Below are 22,148 nucleotides of genomic sequence, written 5' to 3'. Positions count from 1 at the left end.
GCGAAGAACCAAGTTTATCATGCAAGGACAAAGCACATTGATGTTCGGTATCATTTCGTACGAGAAATCATAGAAGAAGGTGGAGTCACGGTAAAGAAAATTCATACTACGGAGAATCCTGCTGATATGCTGACAAAGGTGGTGACTGCGGTCAAGTTTCAACATTGTTTGGATTTGATCAACATTGTTGAACACTGAATATTGAAGATGAAGACACAACCAAAATTTGTTATTGAGAGAAAATTGAAGATATGGAATTTTGCCAAGGTGGAGATTTGTTGAAGTTGTCAAATATCCCACATCAGTGATTGACACTTTTGTTTGGGATTTTTTCCCTACAAAAGGAGGCCTAATGTTTAGGATTTAAACACACCTCTCATTTGCATTCTTATCTTCTTAAGGCATTTGTATCTTCTCTCTTTAGTATTATTTCACTTGTATTTTTGGAGTGAAATAAAATATTGGTTGTGTCCGAGGAAGTAGGCAAAATTGGCCGAACCTCGTAAATTCTGGTGTTCCTTTTATTGTTGTTTTATTGTCTTATTTATTATTTGGTGGCTGCCATAATTTTTGGTATAATAGTTGTGACTCATTCACGCTGTATACATTTGGCTTCCGCAACATTATGCAAATCACCTTATCAGGCAACTAATGAAACCTAGATTTCTCTAATATAAGTTGCAATAGACCAGGAGCAAGCAAACTGAGAAATCATGTTATATATATGAATAGGCAAGGTAAAATTTAACAAAATAATAATTCATATTACTTGTTCTAGGGAACATCCAGATCATAGCAGCCTTTTCTTTCCCAGATTTTCTTTTAAAGAGCAATCACCAGATTAGCCGATCTCGAACAGCATATCAGAGTTCACTATGCAGAGGTATTAGGTACATTGGCTAGAGAAGATGTCACAAAATCCTTTTGACTATTGGTATGCCTGAGCATGTTCAGGTTTATGGCTGTATTCATAGTCAAGATGAACGAAGGCACGCTCAATCTCAGGCAATAGTTCAAGCTTCTCCTGCAACGACTCACCAATATCATGTGCCTCTTGCAAAGGCATGTCCGCAGGCAGGACGATATCAACTTCAACAAAGTAGTGCGAACCAAATGTATAAGCCCTCACGGTATCTATATGCCTTATGGCCTTGTGATGGTTCCAGCAGAGGTAAGTCAGCTTCTGTAAGTATTCTGGTGCAGCAGACTTGCCGACGAGAGAGTTCACATTCTCCAATACAGTCATTGACCAAGTTCGAATGGTATACAATGCAAGCTGCAGCAGAGGGAAAATTGCTTAAAGCCACTAACCTTGGTTAAAGCGAGAGGATTGACAGCCACATTAAAACTTTTCCCTTTTCTTTCCAATCCTGATTGGTGGAACAGAATCAGGGAGATAGAACTTACAATCATAGCTCCAACGGGATCTATCCAGTCGGTAATGTAGTTAGCAAGCAATGCTGCAATGAGACCAATGATGTTTGTGATAACATCAAAGAAATGATCCTGGGCATATGCTTTCACAATCTCATTGGTAAAAGACCGGCAATACAACATTAAAACTAGTTTCACCAAAGTCACAAAGACCATAATCCCAACAACCCATCTCTCCTGCTCCTTGGTGAGGTTGAAATCAGACTCCTGTGAGAAGGTCAATGTTTATAACATTTGCCGTTGTACAGGGTCAAGGAATAATTATAAGAATCCATGCATGTAATTTTCAACCAGACAATACAACATAATAAAGCAATAAACTTATCTTAGGAGCCACAACTTACATCAGATATTAGTGTACGCATAGACTCCAGAATTATCTGCAGTCCCAAAGTCGCCATGACAGAAGCAAAAACAAGGATTCCCTGTGTATCATTTTTCAAGTTAAATTGGACCAGCTCCCAAGGAAGAATAGAAAACAATCATACAATATTTCTATTCATGCCTGTACGATGTTATCACCAGATATTTAGAAATACAAGTAAAACTGAAAGTTCAAACACAGTTCATTTTGAACCCACTGGGAATTACACAACATGCACTATGAAGATAGCCATAGACCTGCAGTTTGCTCTACCTCCATGAAAAATCAAAAGATAAGTAAAATCATGTCAACTTCATAGGATCAGCCAGCATACAGGGCAAAACTTGTTTGCAGACTAGATCTTTTTCTACACAACATTCAGCAACATAGTGGAAGTTACATAGAGTCTCAGATCTAAATCAAAATTTCCACTTCTTTTTTTCTGTTAGCAACAAATGATGGAAGAAGAAAACCATATCTTTTAAATCATGTAATTGAAAAATGACAGTCTTCTGCAAATGGTTCTCTAGAAACAGAAGAAAAGTCTCCTTCTGCCAAAGTACGGGAACTTTTATGGATGTATAATGGTCAATAAAGATCTCAAATATCAAAATAAGCTCATAATACTTACAGTGGGATCATCCTAGTATCCTAAGGAATTATCAACTGATTTAAACCAGAACGTCAAAGTTATCTGAATAGATAATAGTATCTCCACGATTGCAATTTAAGTACTTAGCACCAAAGTAAAACTTCACAGAGGTATTTATTTACAGATATTACGCAAAATAATCATCAAACCACCACACTAGAAAGCACTACTCTCTAAGCTTCCAAACTAAATGCAACTGTTATGAGTACTACACCAAATTCATGCCCAGACTAGTTACATTCACGGAGCAAGTGCTTACTGTCAATTTTGATAATGAAAATGAGATAACAGGAAGAGATGAACAGCAACAAAGACTATGTAAGAATCTCTGTGTAACTCAAGTCTAGGATCCCTCCTTAGTTATGTACAGACATTGGATTAGTAGAAACATCTAGGAGATGATAGTTTTTTTTTTTTTGATAGGTAACATCAGGAGTGACAGTCTAGATGTCTATATCAATATCACCATAATACGATTAATTAATTGAATTTGAGGATCGCTACTTAGAGCGAACGCAATGGCTATCAACCTAACCTGATGTGGGAGAAAATGGTGCATATGGGAGGTTATAAGCTCCGGTATCCATCACAGATCATAAACAAGGACCATATTCATCCCTCCACAGTAAAAACAAAACAACTAAATCTTGTAAAATTACTAATAGACACTTCATAATCTCCCCGTAACCCCACCTTCTCTAATTCTATACTGCCACTCACAGCAGCCAGTGTTTCATCATCTCACTCAATTCTCTCTGCCAAATCAGCTTCAATCTATGTGGCCTTCCCTTCTGGTCTCATCTCTCTCTTTCCCCTTCCCCTGCCATCAGCTATCTTCTCTCACCTTTCTATCTCAGAAACATGTGTGGTTCTCCACTGAGGCTACACCTAAAAGACAACTATTGGAGAAAGAGATGCTGAAGATTTGAATCTCTGTAGGTTTTAATGCAGTCATGTAAGCTGTCTGCTAGAGGACATTATTAAAATTCTGCACATCTTTTCTTTTATTTCAACCTTTTATAGATGGTTACTATCAGATATGATGTTGTTTTAATTCATTTAATTTGTCTTAGATGCATTAAGTTTGAATTTCTCGTGGTTCCATACTTTTAGGTGAAAATTATTCCTTTATTTTTGGACTACAACATGTGATGATTAGAGATTGAACTCAAGAAGAAGGCTAAATTGCCTCTGCATCAACAAACAAAACGAATGTTAAGGCTTACCATGACCACAACATAAAAATAGCAGTGGCAGAACTTAAGGTCCCTTTAGAATCAAATGTGACAAGAATGCATAGTACAATTACCTTGTTAGACAATTTTTAAACGCATGAAAAAGCAAGGAAATTGTTATTATATGCAGTCATGAGTATTAGCCCAATAGCAAGTGACAAGTGCAGAATGCAAATTAGCCCGATTGAAGGCATAGAAGATGCAAAAAACTTAAGAATAAAAGCAGCAGCACTAACCAACGGCTGCATCCGTTTTTTTCCAATAGGATATTGATATGGGTTTGGTGTCTGCATGGAGAAAGCTGTAAACCATAATATGAAACCAGAGAGAAGATCAAGCAGCGAATCCAATGTGGATGCTATGATGGCCAATGAACCACTCTTGACTGACGCATATACTTTAGCGGCAAAGAGAACCATGTTTGCAACATTTGATATCCTAATGGCAAATGTTTCATTTCTAGCCGTTTTTTCCCTCTCTTCCTGCAATCAAATTAATTGAGCTTGTCAGTCCAAGCTTTGAGTAACATTCTTTTTTAATTAGATGATCAGGTCATCAAGTTATATAATAAGATAAGAATGATACATCTAGAGAAGAAACAAATGGTTGGTCTTATACATAAAGAAGAAGCTATCAAAACCTTTGACATCCCAGGTACAAAACCGCGATCGGTCAAGGCGTCCATTTCATTGAAGCCCTCGAGCATTTCTACCTGTTGCTGGTAGTACTCAGCAATGTTGTCTTCTTGACCTGTAAGCACCAAAGAAAAACACAGCGTCATAATCCGTCCCTTCAAGAACACCCCATGTCTTACAGTGAAAGCATTCAGTAAATCCATTCTACATGCATCTCTATATAGCACTATAGCCTCCTATAAGTACTAAACCAAAGAGTTGATGAGAACCAAGGCTGACCTGCATTTAGAGTCCACCACTCATACCAAAGCCGATTATAAATTGTCAAAGTACCATTATCAATTCCAAACATACATTCTCATATGACAACTTAACAATTCAACAGAATGCAAAAGTAGCCTCTTGGAACAATCTTTTGACTGGCTCATGTCACATGCAAACACACACACACCAAGTGAAGGTTGCCGGTGCACTAAAGATTCGAACAAGTCATATCATCTAAAGTGCATTAAGTTCGTTTGATGGTATTGCATTAATTTGGTTCAATTATGTAAGTATTCAATATGAGAATACAACAACTCAGGTAAAAACACATATTTTAACAAATCCTCCTACCGCTACTTTGTCATTGCAATTGCCACCTAAAATACATAGTAGTGTTATAAGAATTTTATATACTCCATATAGTTTCATCGGAAACTACAGGGTGCCAGTGCACCCTCACATATTAACATAGGTCTGCCTCTGGTTTTATTACACTGACCTAACCACATAAACTTACCTGGCGAGCGCACTCAGCTAAAGTTCCCTTCTTATTTTCAGTAAACTGAAGTGCTGAAACGCATTAAATTTGAGCTCTAAAGCTCATGTTCTTATAACAAAAATTATCCATCTAAAACTTATCCAAAAAGAATCATCCATCTACATACAAATATATGCCAATTTGCTCCAAACCAGTGAACTGCCCATAAGCATGTTCAATTGTCCAGAGAACAATAAAAAGTGAATATAGCTTAACATCTTTAGCAAATTTACACCATCCATACAAGAATCATTTTGTTCTTCAGAAAATTGAACCCACGTGGCAAGAAAATACTTTCTGAAACTGAAAAGTATAAAAAGAGTCCCCACTAATTAACCAACTAAAGGAGTAAGCTTAGTGTTTGAAAATTTCCGCAATTAGTAAAATCCTACGCACAACAGAATATCAGTCAAGTATTTAATAGGAATCAGCTGTATAATTCCTTTATATAAATTCCGCTCTATTCAAGTGGTGTCTCTCTTACGTCAACCTAATGCAACTAGTTAAGAAATTAGCAGAGAATAACAAAAAACGACGTCGCATAGAGAGGTGGAGAATGTACTTAAAACTCCAAGGCAATCATGGAGGCCACGTGGAGGCTTCTCTTTGGATTCAGACGACAACCGCAACTCGTCGAAGTTTAATCTCCATGACCGGTCGGCATTGTTTGTCTCCAGCAATAAAAGCTCCTCTTCGGTGCCGGCGCCGTGATCGCCGCCGTGAAGAGGTACTACTTCCAACATTTTCCGGTCACCGGAAAATAGGGAAAAAAACAGTTGAAAACACTAGGTAAAAAAACTGGAGGCACCTACTTGAAGGAGCCGCAGGGGAGTGGTAAAGTGCGTAAATTTGATGAACTCCAGGGACCTTTATGTAATTTGGAGTTCTTTGGGTGGGTAGTTGTAGAGGCTTTATATGGCGGAACTTTTTTGAACAAGGAAAGTGGAACTAAAAATGATTACTGAATATTTGGAAAATCACGCGCCACGAAATTTAACTCGCTCGTCCGTTAGTTGGGTAGAAAATGACGTGTCACTTGGGCCCGCTTAGATTGCTGAGTTTGCTCGTCGAGATAGGAGATATTACAACACGTGTACGGTCTAGATGCTAAGTCTTTGTTGATTTTTAGAAGAAAACGTGGAAAACGGAAAAGGTCACGTGAAGAGGGGGAAAAAAAGGCTACACTCACCAAATATATACTCCCTCCATTTAAAATAAAATAAAATATACTCCTCCATTTCAGATTACGTAAACATAGGTTAGGCACAAATTTCTGGAGAAAATAAAAAAGAATAATAACTTATGATCTCCAATACACCACAATATTTATGATTATAGACCTTTTGGAACATATGGTATTAAAAATACCATAATATTTGTATGAATATAAAAAAAAATTAATAAGGATTTATTGGAAACATTGTAGCTTCTTTCACATGGTAAGAGTAAGGTCTGTGTATATATTATCCTCCACACACCCCATGTGTGAGATTTCACTGAATTTTTTTTGGTTGTTGTTATTAGGATAAATTGAAAAGTATAAGTTAAATTATCTTTTAAAATTAATTATTATTTTTGGAATTGACTAAAACTAAATAGGATCACATAAATTAAAAATAATTAAGTAGTTTATTAAAGAATAATGAAGACGTCAATAAGTAAAAGAATGTATTTCTGTAGAGCTAAGGGCCGAGGGTCTATCGGAAGTAGTCTTTTTACTTTCACAAGATAGACGTAAGATCTGAATACACGCTATCTTTTTCTAATTCTACTTGTAATGCTAGGACCGAAAAAAGTAGGTGTCATGCAGAAGCTAGTAAAGCAAACCTTGAACGACGATAAATCAGATAACAAACGAGGAATACACCAAAAGAGACACAAACATATAACGTGGTTCGATCAACTGACCTACATCCACGTCATAGATGAGCAATCCACTATATAAAAGAGAGTATAAAATATCGAGAAAACAGCCTCACGAAGAGGCAAACATAAGTGACACACTAACACTTGTCCCGTAAAGTTTTTTCTCTAAACACGACTCTCAAACCCCATATGGCTACATTGTGGATGCTACTGAATGAGAAGCATGTATCTTCAATTTATAGTATTCCAAACATTTTCCTACAAGTAAAGGGACTAGCCAAATATGAGAGATTTGTAATTTTCTTCTACAAAAAGGAAAATCCAATTAAGGTAAATATGTTGCCCTTTCCTTTAACAAATAGGAAAATAAAATATGGTAGGAAAATTATAGCAAATACCTAATATGTGAGACTATACTAGATATATTGTTGTTGTTTATTGTCAGTGAGTACAAAAATGTATGTAGTGGATATACGTTTATATTGATTGATTTAATATATAAAATTAAATGTGAATAATATTGGAATAATATTTTTTTCTAAGAAACAAAAAGAACGAAATGAAACCGAGGAGCGATACGATTCACATGTTTCATCGATATAGGTGATAGGACGAGGGAGTGGGTCCCAACTCCCAATTTTGTTTGAACAAAGCAAGTTATGCTTTTTATCGGACTTTCCTTTAGATAATGAAGGAATTTTGCAGATTCCGTGTCATTTGGGGCACCACAACTCCACAACGCATAGGGATATTTTTGGAGGTCAAAATTATAATATTAATTTACTATATTATAATAATAAGATTTCACATCTGATGGCTTTTTTAAATTATAATATTAGTTTATTATGATTAAATTATAAATTAAGATGAAAATACATATTAGTTAATTAATACTATAATTTGGCGATAAAAACATATGTAAGATATTTGTTATGCATTGCTGTAAACATCGGTTGAGAGTAATCGTTTTACCTACTTTAGAATGCCAAATGGGTGGAGTAAATGAAATATCTACAATATTGTATTGTTTTATATGGAAATCTTTACAAGAATAGCCAATCGAATTTAATATTTTTTTTTTTTGCCGATATACAATAATTATATACTGATTATATATATTATTTCTAATTTAAGTGGTTGGGTGAGTGATTGTTTATGTTCATTCTTCTTGTACACCTTACACTACATGTTAAGTGGCCAAGTTAACCAATGAATGGCAAGTCCAACCTGATAAGCCATAGCCCATCTTACCGGCCCAGGCTCATTCTTAAAGCATATGGGCTGGTCTATTTTTTACATAGGGATAGCCATTTTTAGGGATACTATTTAGAGATTAGTAAGTATTTATTTTATCCTGAATTTTAAATTAACAATCTTAATTTCAGGACACTTTTGTTCCAAAAAGTTAAACTAAAAAATTAAAATTCAGAATATACTGACTAATTTCTAAATAGCTGCCCTTGAGAATGGCTACCTGATGTCATTTGCCACCCTCTCCATTAGAACCAAAACCAAATTGGAGGCAGAAACGAAGTGTAAAATTTGTTGTTTTTCGTGTATCAGCTGTTTAGTAAATGGTTCCTTTTTTTTATGTCTCTTGTAATTGATAGACCTTTTCGGCCATGGTCTAAATTTTTTTTTGAGCAAACTGAAAATTTTATGATAAAAGTTAGACCATGGTCTAAAATTTTATAAGTTATTAGAAACGTTATACCGGAGTCTAATATTATGTGAACAAACTAAAATTATATGAGGAAACATTATATTCGAATCTAACGTTTTCCTAAAAGAATAACTTATCAAAAGCTATACTTGCATATTCTATTAAAATGGAGACTAAATCTAACTGTGGCCTACAAAAGGGACATTTGCGTAAATCAGCCAAATGGATTTAACTGGTACTTTAGTCTCAATTCTCAACAATGTATTTGAAGTTTGACGCATATACCGGTAAAAATTGTACGGGCCGTCCTATTTGGTCGCCCCTATTTAACTTATGTCCATTTTTTTAAATTTTTTTAACCTGTACCCATTTTTCAAATAATTTCAGCCCCCTTTCTCTCCTCCTTCTCCTCCTTCATTTCTTCTTCTTCTTCTTCTTCTTCTTCTTCTTCTTCTTCTTCTTCTTCTTCTTCTTCTTCTTTCTTCTGCTGCTATTTTCTATCTAGTCTACTAGTCTAATACCTTAGAAAAAAGATGATCTGCTGGTGCAATATATTTTTTTTTTTGCTAAAAGGTCCAATAAGTTGACTTTGCTTACAAAATCTCATGCTTAAATGATTTCCATGTGACATTGTGTGACTGCTACCGTTTGTGAATGCGAGATATTGCACCAGAAGCTTGTTTTCTATCTAGCTTTTACTCCTGGATGATGAACTTCAGGTTTGTATATTATGTCATCGTTCCATTGAAAAGAAAAGGAACTGAGAACTGGGCTATAACAATTGAAGTAAAAGAATCCATGTAAAAATTATGTGAAAAAAGTGTCATTTGGGGTAGTAAACATACAATGAACTAAATAACTTCAGCTTTATAGCTGAAGTTTCCCAGTTACAAAGATAAAAACTTCAGCTTCGCCAGTTATAAAATAAAAACTTCAGCTCTAGAGCTGAAGTTTTTCTTTTGTAACCGGGAAACTTCAGCTCTAGAGCTAAAGTTTTTGTCTTTTCTTCATCTTTGTGCTTACCGACAAATTTGAAGAGATTACAAATTAGATGAATCTGGATTTATTATCCTTCTTCATCTTTTCTTGGTGAATTCTATATATGCATGCGATTCTTTGTTCAAATACCTTATGAAAATTTTACGCATAGGTTTACACACCGAAAATCCGACACATTACCATCGATACTGGTAAGACTGACTGAATTGCATCTAAACAAAAGCTAAGTTGAATTAGAGGAGAATTTTGATGCAGCCCATGTGCTTGACGATATACTTGAACAAATTTTCGTTCGTTGTGTTTACAGGTCGCTGCAATTGTTCGACAAGAAGTTTCCCGGTTATAAAATAAAAACTTCAGCTCTAGAGTTGATGTTTTCTGGTTACAACACAAAAACTTCAGCTCTAGAGCTGAAGTTTCACAGTTACAACACAAAAACTTCAGTTCTAGAGCTGAAGTTTCCCAGTTACAACACAAAAACTTCACCTCTAGAGCTGAACTTCAGGCCCGACTACTAGAATGCTGAAGTTTTGCGTGATTGCTTTTGCTACTTCAACCCCGTGTGCTGAAGTTATGCGAAAAAGCGAGTACGTTTTAATTTTTTTTACAAAGCGGACACAAGTTAAAATGTGATACAAAAAATAGGTATAGATGCAAAAAGCCCCATATACTGTGAATGATAATTTGGCCCATTTTAAACCAATCGCTTTTTTTGGACTTGGTTCTGTTGCATAGAAATGCTTTTGAACAAATGGTTGATTTACATTATACTAGGGAAAAATTACGTAACACATCAAATTTATATGATATATATTATATTTATCATTTGTAGCTATACTTTCAGCAAATTTAGTATTCATAACTATATTTGATTTTTATAGCAAAACCTTGAAATAAGAAATTAATTATTTTAAATTGAAACAAGAGAGCACCAGACTCTCATAACTCAATTCATTAGAGCACCCGCTTAGTTAGAGGAGGTCTTAAGTTCGCCTCTAAACAAGAGCATTCTTTTTCATCTGTATTTCACCTTGATTGTATTCGTTGCGCAAATAAATACAGTCGATACGAATATAGTCTATACAGGTAGTATCCTTTGTATACACTTTTGTTTTTCACCTTGGTTACAATTAATACATGTTGTATTTGTTGCGCGAATGAATATAATTGTGCAAAAACATACAGTTGATACAGGTTGTATCGTTGCACGAACAAATATAGTTGACGTATGCTGTATTCATTGCGCATTTGAATACAAATGATACAAGCTAATAACAATTGAACAGTAGCTACGAATGATAATTCGGCAAACTATAGTTACTAGGCTCTAAGCAGAGGAATTTTCATAAAGCATAATAGTTTAGAGCGTAATAATTATAGTTTGCATAATTACTAGTAATAGCTATTGTTTAATTGTTACTAGTTTATATTATTTATATTCAAACGTGCAACGAATACAGCTTGTGTCAACTGTATTTGTTGTGCAAATGAATACAAATTGTATCAAGTGTATTCGTTCACGCATTTGTATACCAATACAACATATATCAATTCTAACCAGCGCGAAATAAGGGTGTATACAAAGGATACAACTTGTATCGCCTATATACATGAGTGTATACAAATTATACAATATGTATCAACTGTATTTGTTCGCGCAACGAATACAAATAAGGCAAAATACAAAAGAATAAAGTGCTCTTATTGAGAGTCGAACTCAAGACCTCCACTAATTAAACAGACATGTATAGGTCAAAATCTGACCATAACGGTCGACCAAGCTGGGACCTCGCCCAGCGGCGAACTAGCAAAGAACACCACGACCGACTTCGGGGTCAAATCATCGATAGCGTGTATCAAGTCAATACTATACTCGAGTAACGACGAAAATGACAGATGTAGGAAAGCCTATTGGTCAAAGACCGCTGAAAAGAAGTTCTGGGAACTATATATAGATGGGTGTAAACACTAATAGAAGGAGGGAACTCTCACAACGAAGAGCAGAAACTCCATTTTTCCTCTTTGCTCTCTCATTCACAATTCATTCTTGTTTCTGATGTAAGCCCAATTCTCGGGTCTGATATAAGATTATAACATCGATAAACCTGATACATTCTAATTTTTCTGTATTTCTCGCTATTTATGTTTTAATCCGAAGTTAATTATGCTTGGTTAAGATTTACCTTCCTTATTTTTGATAATTGAAGTTGACAAAAGAGTCTGAAACTTTTTGTTCAAACAATTTGGCGCCGTCTGTGGGGATTTCTTAGCCAAATTTTCTAGTTTCCTTCAGATCCAAAATCGGTGAAACATAATCACCCACCCAAAAGAGTGGTAAGTAAACCTCACATGCTAATTCAGATCAGGCTGCTACATAAAAGCAGAAGTTACAACCAATATCCACGCAAAGCCCACACGAGAGGACGACATCTGTTGCGCAATCCTATAAAATAATGGGCACATCCTGCGCTACTCAGACATCTCCCCACACATCAGATGATCCATGAGCAAGCTAAGGTGAACCCAACCCACACGGAGCTAGGGCACCTTTAAAAAACAAAGGAGAGTTAAATATGGTTGCCGAATCTAAAAACCACCCTTCCATCAACCACTTAAATGCCAGGCAGAGCGAGCAACGCTATAAGGCTACCCTCGTTCACCGATTCATTAGATCGAGGTAAGAAAATCTCATTTTGATTTACTTTCTATTGTTTGCTTAAACAGGAACACAAGCGCCGCATAAGCGAGCGAGTAAAAGGAGCATTCCAACTAGAGAATGGAAGGAAAACTACAACAAAATAACTGGAATATAGCCCATCTCAAACACTCTATCAACTTCTAGAAAATGACGTCCCTTAAGTCGTACTCTTTTTTCCCTCACCCAGGTTTTGTCCCAATTGGGTTTCCTCAGGAAGGTTTTGAATAAGGCGATGAGGGGGACATCTCCATGTTCAAGGGATAATTCATCGCCTCGCCTACCGACGAGCTCTCCAAGTCAGACGATGAAGGGACTAGATACAAGGAAATTACAACATATGCATGAAACAAACATTAGCAAAATAGCAACATTTTATACTCTTCGACATCATACTCTCCAATACAAACAAAATTACGCAAACTGGGACTCACCCAGGAAACGCAGGAATTAAGCGAACTGGGACTCACCCTGGAAATGCAGAGGTTAAGCAAAACTGGGACTCCATCAGAGGACACCCAAAACTCTACGAAAAAAGAAAAGAAACAAAATCGAGTACACCAAGATCCGCTCTGATGTCTAGAGATAGTATGGTATCCTATGATTTGCCAAAAAGAAAGAAATTTGACCTTACTCGGATCATAATGGGTTAACATTTCAATGTCAGCTCGAAATAACCCTTTACGGCCAAGGGCCATCGCCAAAGAGAAGAGTTCGACCTCGTTCGAATCATAACGGGTTAAATTTTAGCGTCAACTCGATATAACACCCCTACGGCCAAGGGCCATTGCCAAAATGAAAAATTCGACCTCGCTCGAATTACAACGGGTTAACATTTCGACGTCAGCTCGAAATAACACCCTTACGGCCAAGGGTCATCGCTAAAGAGAAGAGTTCGACCTCATTCAAATCATAACGGGTTAACATTCCGGCGTTAGCTCGAAATAACACCCCTACGGCCAAGGGCCATTGCCAAAATGAAAAATTTGACCTTTCTTGAATCATTTAATATTTGACCTCGCTCGAATTACAACGGGTTAACATTTCGATGTCAGCTCAAAATAACACCCCTACGGCCAAGGGCCATCGCGAAAGAGAAGAGTTCAACCTCGCTCGAATTACAACGGGTTAATATTTTGACGTCAGCTCAAAATAACACCCCTACAGCCAAGGGTCATCACCAAAGAGAAGAGTTCGACCTCGCTCGAATTACAACGGGTTAGCATTTCGATGTCATCTTGAAATAACACCCCTACGGCCAAGGGCCATCGCCAAAGAGAAGATTTCGACCTTGCTTGAATTACGACAGGTTAACATTTCGACGTCAGCTCAAAATAATACCTCTACGGCCAAGGGCCATCGCCAAAATGAAAAATTCGACCTCGCTCAAATTATTTAATATTCGATCTAGCTCGAATTACAATGGGTCAGCATTTTGACGTCAGCTCGAAAAATGCCCCTACAGCCAAAGGCTATGGCCAAATGGAAAATTCGATTTCGCTCGAATCATTCAGTATTCGACCTTGCTCGAATTACAATGGGTTAATATTTTGACAACAACTCGAAATAACACCCCTATGGCCAAGGGCCATCGCCAAAATGAAAAATTCGACCTCACTCGAATTACAACGGGTTAACATTTCGACGTCAGCTCGAAATAACACCCCTACGGCCAAGGGCCAACGCCAAAGAGAAAAGTTTGACCTCATTCAAATCATAATGGGTTAATATTTCGGCGTCAACTCAAAATAACATCCCTACGGCCAAGGGCCATCGCCAAAATAAAAAAATTGACCTCGCTTGAATCATTTAATTTTTGACCTCGCTCGAATTACAACGGGTTAACATTTCGACGTCAGCTCGAAATAACACCCCTACGGCCAAGGGAAATCGCGAAAGAGAAGAGTTCGACCTCGCTCGAATTAAAATAGATTAACATTTCGACGTCAGCTCGAAATAACACCCCTACAACCAAGGGTCATCGCCAAAGAGAAGAGTTCGACCTCGCTCAAATTACAACGAGTTAGCATTTCGACGTCAGCTCGAAATAACACCCTTACGGCCAAGGGCCATCGCCAAAGAGAAGAGTTCAACCTCGCTCGAATTATGACGGGTTAACATTTTGACGTAATAACACCCCTATGGCCAACGGCCATTGCCAAAATGAAAAATTCGACCTCGCTCGAATCATTTAATATTCGACCTAGTTCGAATTACAACGGGTCAACATTTCGACGTCAGCTCAAAAAATGCCCCTATAGCCAAAGGCCATCGCTAAATGAAAAATTTGACTTCGCTTGAATCATTCAGTATTCGACCTCGCTCAAATTACAATGGGTTAATATTTTGCCAACAACTCGAAATAACACCCCTACGGCCAAAGGCCATCGCTAAATGAAAAGGAAATATTGACCTTGTTCGAGTCGTAACGGGATAATATTTCGACGTTAGCTCGAAATAACATCCCTACGACGAAAGGCCATTGGAAAAGGGAAAAGTTCGACCTCGCTCGAACTCAATAACGCCTTTGCAGCTATCGGTTGTCGTCGCACATTTTTTCTTCTACTCACTAAAAAATTGATTTCGCTACAAACTCCAAGTTCGACCCCGCTCGAATATATATAAAAAGAGCGACTTCGCCCGAATCAACAACAGTTTGATCCCACTTGAATGGCACAAGTTAAGACTGACTTCATCCAAAACAACGAATTCGAATATAACCCCGTTTGAGTCAAGGATGAATCTGCTTAAAACAATAAGTCACAAATCGATATCGCCCAAATAGGCAAATCCGATGAGACTCCATTCGAACTCATACGATGAAATCCTACTCGATCCGGTTAAAATTGGTTTCCCTGAAAAGCTAGGAATTCACCATACGAAAATCCGAAAGTTTGCGCCAAAGATATGTAAAGCAAAAGGAAGGGAGAGAAATACAAAAGACGTACAACAACAAAAACTCCTTTTATTTAGACATTTGCGCAAATGGATGTAGATTACACACGGCTAATACCGGTCCAGTACAGAAAATACAAAAAAAACAACAAAAAAAACAAAGGTAACAACTTTTTCACTCGGCATCATCACCGCCGCCCTCCTCATCACCATCTCCAGGAAATCCCTCCTCAGTATCAACATCCTCGCCGGCCTCCGGCATCGCAGGATCGTAGCCACAATTAACACGGGCCTCTCATGCCTTCGCCCGAGCTCCTTCATAAGCGGCCTCAGAAATATTGCTCGCTTCCCACAAACTCTTGTATATGTCCCGCTGGGCTTCGACATGGACCCAGAGCTCGTGCAAATGGTGAGGAACAACGGCGGATGCAGATTCATCTTGGGCCAACAATTGTGCCTTTTCGGCCTCAAGAACAGCGACCCGGTCTCCTAAGGTTGAAGCTTCCCGGTCAATGTCGCCAATGCGCTCTTCGAGCCTCACCTCCCTGAGCGTAGTCGTTGCCCTTTCAGACCCCTTCTCAGATTGAAGGATGCGGATAGTGTCCTCTAAAGCTACCGCCCTCACCGAAGCCGATGCCCAAGCACTCTCGGCACTCTCCAACTCGGAGACCTTTCTCTCCAGCTCGGTTAACTTCCCTATCTAGTCCGTACTCAAAGCCTCGACTCTGATGGCATTGTGATCCAACTCGGACTGCAATGACACCACCTTCGCCTGAAGATTCTCACACTCTATGGCGATCCCTTTTCCCAACTCAAGTTCTTCGTCCTTTACACGAAGTAGCTCCTCAAGCTCACTATTCCTGCGAATAGCCTGCATCAGCTCCTGATCCCTCTTCTCCAATTCCTCGCCGAGAGATTGATTACTGGCATTCGCCCTTAGCCGTTTGTGCATCTCACGACACTTGTTGCGATAGTGCCGATACTTCTCCAACATCATTAGAAAAACTTTTGCTCGAGTGTCGGCCCTGCGGGCAGTTTCAATCTCCAGCATATACGTCTGAAAGCCCCCAAAAAAAGACGAAAAGAGTCGATAAAGGTCAAGGTCACCAAAGACAAAAAGAACACATAAAGAAAGAGGAGAAACTTACCCTCAGGCCCATAGCGGCCACTTCATGCATCAAATCAACGTCACAGATGTCCCAAAGATCCTCACACTCTGCGGCAAAGCACAAAAGGTCAAACTGCGGTACCAAGTCCTCCGTGTCCCCTAGGAGGTTAATCTCCGATGGTATCTCAAATATACGGGACGAACCTCATGCCATTACCACCATACAGGTAAGGCCTTCCTCGAACATCCTAACATCATCAGGATCAAAATCGGATTCAGACTCGTAGTCGTCGACCACGATACCCTTTCCCCTTTTTACGGCTGAAGAAGAAGCACAACTCAGTCTAGAAGATGAAGGCCCGCCCAAAGTGGCAACAACGGCCTCGGGATCCCGACTCCCCGTCGCGGTGGTCTGTTGATCATACAGCAGCCGAAGCCTCTGCTGTCGGGTTGGTCACGATTGCTGGGTTCCCCTCTACGACCGGGTTAGCATCACCAAGGGAAGGTCGCCCTCTGAATATACTGCAGCTGGGGGAGCCATTTTGGACTCCACTCGTCGTCTCTTAGACGGACCTTCCCCGTCCTCAGCATGGGAAGACTCACTCGTAGCCGGAGTCCCAGATCGAGGAACAGTTTCCATGCACACGGCTCCAGTCGTAGGATCAACTTGAGTAGCCCTCACTTTAGGTGATAACTAGGAATTATGATGCATTTTACACTCCTTCATGCTTGAGTTTTGATTAGAAATGTGTACAAAATAGTCCCAAAAGGCTCACAAGTTTGTGCTTGATTGCAGGTTTGATCAACAAGGTGACAACATGTCAAAATCCAGCTCAAAAAGAAATGAAACTTGCACAAGTACCAAAACAAGGCAAAGCTCAGTCAAACAGGGCCAGTGCGACCGCACACCATTCTGTGCGGTTCGCACAAGTGAAGTTCAGAGAGTGTGCAACTCAGGCAAAAAGGGCAATGCGGCCGCAAAGGATTTTGTGCAGTCCGCATTGGATTCACTACGGACGCACTCGATTTAGTGTGGTCCACAAAGCCAAGGTTCAGAGAGTTTCCAGATTAAGGATGGAAGCCTAATGCGGTCCATGCTCCATTTCTTGTGGACCACACTAGAAGCCACCGCGGCCGTACTCGATTTTGTGCGGTCCACATTGCCCAAGTTCAGAGAGATGGATATTCAAGTCAAGAGCCTTAGTGCGACGACACTTGATTTTGTACGGTCCGCACTAGCCCCGCCGGGGTAATTTTGTCCAGATTTTTTAGCCTAGTATAAATAGATTCTTTTCCCATTTTTTGGTTATCAGATAGTTTGTACTCAAAGCTGCACTCATGACTTCATTTATTTTAGCTATTTTGAGTAATTTTAGTGTGATTTCAACATTGAATCGTCAAGATTAATTTAGTAATTAATTATTATGGGTTTCTCTTTATCTATTTCTTTGTTTTCTTCTCTAATTATGAGTAGCTATACCCATAAGCTAGGGTTTTAGCTCAACCCTAGTGTGGATAATTGATGGGTCTTGTGTTTTAGGGCTTGATTGACTATGAGTGTTTGATATTTGGACTAATTTCATGTTTAATTGCTGAATTAGTGGTTGCAAATACTAGTTTGTGTTTAGTTGACTTTGGCTCTTCTTAAGAAAGAGAGCCTAAGCCTCTAAAATTGGTCCAACAAGGAATTGGGGCGTACTCAAGAGATTGATAGCCCCAATTAAAGGGTTAAATCTAGAGATAGTAATACCCGACTTGAACCTTGATTGCTTGTGCAAATTTGCATACGCAACTGGTCGTGAGAAATTCAATTCGGGCAAAATCACTCGAACTACCGATAGGTACAGAGTGATTAGAATCGTGCAATGGTTATATCATACTCCCCAAATGTGACAATCTAGCTTTAGACTCAAGAATTCGTCAATTGACCACCTAGGCGAAAGTCACTACCCTAGCGCCTTTAACCATTTGAACAACTCACAATAGTTTAACTTTAGCTTATTTTCGTATAATTTAGCATCATAGTATTATACAATTAGAAGTAAAAATCATCACCAAAAATGTGTAGAAGTGCAATTTGGAGCAAATACACAACTCCACTTTAGATAGACACCCGACTCCAATATCTAGCTCCCTGTGGAAATCGATCCCGACCTTAATCGGGTAAAAGCTGCTTCGACCTCTCTTGCTACTCAATAGTAGTGCAGGGTTGGCCTCGATCACTTTTTGGTGCCGTTGTCGGGGAGCTAACGGTTTTGGCTATCTATCTAAATAGTTTTGTGTATTGTTCTTCTTTCCTTTTTGTTACTAATTTGTTTGTGTCACAACTTCAGGTACAAAATGGCAGCGAATGTTAATGACCCTCTTGGAAATGTGATTGCGGGGGAGGAGGTAGATAATGTTGAAAATGATGAGGTGCCTCTTGTACCTCAAGGACAACGTAGAGGCCGCCAGGCCAATGCTAATGCCAATGACAATATTCCAGACCCTTCTCCGCCACCTCCAAGAGTGCTTCTGAACCAAGGCTATGCAAGTGCTATTGTCCCACCCCGAACCTGGGCGGGCAATTTTCAAATAACCAATGTGATGCTAACTTTGCTAGAGCAGCGTGGGTATTTCACGGGCGCTGCAAATCAAAATGCTAACAAACATCTCAAGGGGTTTGTGGATACATGTTGGGGGAGAAAGCAAACTAATGTGTCCGAGGATGCTCTTCGGTTGAGACTCTTCCCATTCTCACTTAGAGGGAAGGCATTGGATTGGCTCGAGCGACTTCCCAACCATTCCATCACTACTTGGGATGAATTGGCGGACAAGTTCATTGTAAAATATTTCTCACCGGGGCATATGGAAGCATTGAGAGATGAGATATTGGCCTTCAAGTAAGAGCCCATGGAACTTTTTCATGAGATTTAGGAGCGCTATAGGACAATGGTGAAGGAATGCCCCAATAATAATATGACCGAGGCGATGACCAACAAACCTTCTATTGGGGCATTAATACAACAAATCAATGCACAGTGAACCAACTTGCTGGGGGCAACTTTATGAAACTATCGTATGATGAGGCATGTGACATTCTTGACGAGATGGCTGACACTTCTTTTGCTTGGCAAAGTAGAGCCAATGTGCCCCAGGGTGTCCCCACGGTTACTCATTTGCATAAGGAGTTACATGATCATGGGCAGGCTATAGTTGAGTTGACACCTACGATGAGCCAACTAGCAAAGGCACAGTTGCAACAAGTTCAAAATCCTCACCAAGTGAATGCCATGGAGGGTGTCAACATGCTAGTCAACAAAAGAAGACAAAGAGGTAAATAGAGTCAAGGGAATTCGAAGCAATTCAACAATGATTGTGGTGGATTTCAAGATGATAGTTATGATGGGCAAAATGAAGAGGTGCAATACGTGAATAATTATCATGGACAAAGGGGCAATTCTTCCAACCAACAACAATGGAGACCCCAAGGCAATTGGGGCAATCAACAATAAGGCAATGGTAATTGGGGAAACAACAATCAAAACAACAACTGGGGCAATCAGAACAACAATTAAAACAACAACTGGGGAAATTAGAACAACAATCAAGGAAATTGGAATGGTAATAACAACAATTGGGGTGATAACAACAATCAAGGTGGATGGAACAATGGCAACCAGGGGCAAGGCTTTCAAAGACCCCCAATGTACCAACAACTGAACAATCTGCCTCCATTTCCATCCCAAGGTCCTAGTTCTTCTAGCAATAATATGGGTAGAATTGAAATGATGTTCGAACAAATGATGAAGAAGAATGCGGATTCGGATGCTCAGTTGTCTTCTCACAATACTTCCATTAGAAATTTGGAGGTGCAGCTAGGCCAAATCTCTCAGTCCTTGAATACTCACCCTAAGGGTGCTCTACCAAGTGATACGGTAGTGAATCCGAAGGGTGGGAACAATCATGTTATGGCGGTAATCACAAGGAGTGGACGAGGCAGTGATGTGAATGCCTCCAAACAAAAGTAAATATTGAGTGATGATGTTGAGATGCAAGAAGATGAAGTTCCTTTGGTGGTTGAAAATGTGATTGATGAGAATGTGAATGAAGAAGTGAGGATTGATATTCAAGATGCCGAGGTAGAAACTCAAAATGATGTGAACCCGTCTAGGGAACACATAATAGACATGCCGGAGCCAGTTGTGCCTAAAGCCAAGGATCCTTTGCCAAGGCCACCTCCACCTTATCCTCAAAGGCTCACGAAGCAGAAAAATGAGAATTAGTTTAAAAAGTTCATAGACATGATGAAGAGCTTATGCTAAATGGAGGCTCTTGGATAAGAACTTATCCATTAATGTGCCTTTGGTGGAGGCTCTTGGACAAATGTCGGGCTATGCTAAATTCATGAAGGACTTGATAACAAAGAAACAGTCTATGGATTGTGAAACTATAAAGATGACTCACCAAGTTAGTGCAATAGTGCATTCAATGGCCCCGAAGCTTGAAGATCCCGGTGCTTTCACCATTCCTTGCACCATTGGGAGTGCAGATTTTGCTAAGGCTCTATGTGATTTGGGGGCTAGTATCAATTTGATGCCCTACTCGATTTTTAAAACTTTGGGTATTAGGCAACCTAGGCCGACTTCCATGAGATTGCAAATGGTGGATAGAATGATGAAGAGACCATTGGGTATTATTAATGATGTGCTTGTCCGGGTGGGAAAATTTATATTGCCAGCTGACTTTGTGATCATGGACTGCGAGGTGGATTATGAAGTTCCTATCATATTGGGAAGACCTTTCCTTGCTACGGGGAATGCCTTAGTTGATGTGGAAGCAGGGGAACTCACCTTCCGGGTGAGCGATGAAAAGGTGGTCTTTCATGTGTGCAAGTCAATGAAGCAGCCCAACAGTACCGATGTGTGCTCTTTTGTGGACCTTGTCACAGCAGTGATAGTTGATGACACCAGTGCAATGATCAATGTGGAGGATACCTTGGAGGTTATATTGTTGAATCTTGATGTCAATGATGATGAGGGCCGAGTAGAGTGCGTAAATTCTTTACATGGGATGGGCTCTTACTTTTATGAGCCTAGAAAATTATCTTTGGACCTTGAAAATAGGAAGACTCCACCAACAAAACCTTCAATTGAGGAGCCTCCGGTGTTGGAGTTGAAACCACTGCCTCCACACCTCAAGTATGAGTTCTTAGGCTCAAATTCTACTCTGCCAGTTATTCTTTCCTCTTGTCTTACTAACATGCAGGTTGATGCCACAATGGCAGTGCTTTAAAAGCGGGAAAAGGCAATTGGATGGACTTTAGCTGATATTCAGGAGATAAGCCCCGCATTATGTATGCACAAGATTATTTGGAGGATGATGCAAAGCCCTCCTTGGAGCATCAAAGGAGGTTGAACGAGGCAATGCAAGAAGTTTTAAAAAAGGATGTGATCAATTGGTTGGATGCTGGGGTTGTGTACCCCATCTCTGATAGCTCTTGGACGTTACCGGTGCAGTGTGTACCGAAGAAGGGTGGCATGACTGTGATTGCAAATTCACAAAATGAGTTGATTCCTACCAGAACCGTCACTGGTTGGAGGGTATGCATGGACTACCGCAAGTTGAATAAAGTGACTCGCAAGGATCACTTTCCTTTGCCTTTTCTTAACCAGATGTTACACCGACTTGCTGGGCATGCCTTCTACTGTTTCTTGGATGGGTATTTTGGGTACAACCAAATCTTGATTGCTTCAGAAGATCAGGAGAAGACCACATTCACTTGTCCATATGGAACATTTTCCTTTTCTAGGATACCTTT

General features: G+C 39.3%; 1 protein-coding gene across 3 annotated transcripts; it reads right to left on the bottom strand.

Moving 5' to 3' along the window:
* Positions 1-692: 692 nt before the first annotated feature.
* Positions 693-6,002, bottom strand: LOC104239657 (metal tolerance protein 11). Of its 3 annotated transcripts, none has more exons than XM_009794342.2 (6): positions 5,685-6,002; positions 4,326-4,435; positions 3,922-4,167; positions 1,779-1,859; positions 1,408-1,641; positions 693-1,276 (listed from the first exon to the last, which is right to left on the bottom strand). In XM_009794342.2, exons 1-6 carry the CDS (start codon positions 5,863-5,865, stop codon positions 929-931), a joined length of 1,200 nt encoding a protein of 399 aa, XP_009792644.1. In that variant the 5' UTR covers positions 5,866-6,002; the 3' UTR covers positions 693-928. The 3 variants fall into 3 exon arrangements, with proteins under 3 accessions (XP_009792644.1, XP_009792645.1, XP_070030405.1); XM_009794343.2 differs by lacking the exon at positions 5,685-6,002 and adding an exon at positions 5,102-5,225; XM_070174304.1 differs by lacking the exon at positions 5,685-6,002 and adding an exon at positions 4,600-4,795.
* Positions 6,003-22,148: the final 16,146 nt, after the last annotated feature.

Source organism: Nicotiana sylvestris, chromosome 5 (assembly GCF_000393655.2).
Source record: "Nicotiana sylvestris chromosome 5, ASM39365v2, whole genome shotgun sequence".
In the NCBI taxonomy this organism is placed as follows: Eukaryota; Viridiplantae; Streptophyta; class Magnoliopsida; order Solanales; family Solanaceae; genus Nicotiana; species Nicotiana sylvestris.
Note: the sequence above shows the minus strand (reverse complement) of the source record. Positions and strands in the feature narration are given on the sequence as shown.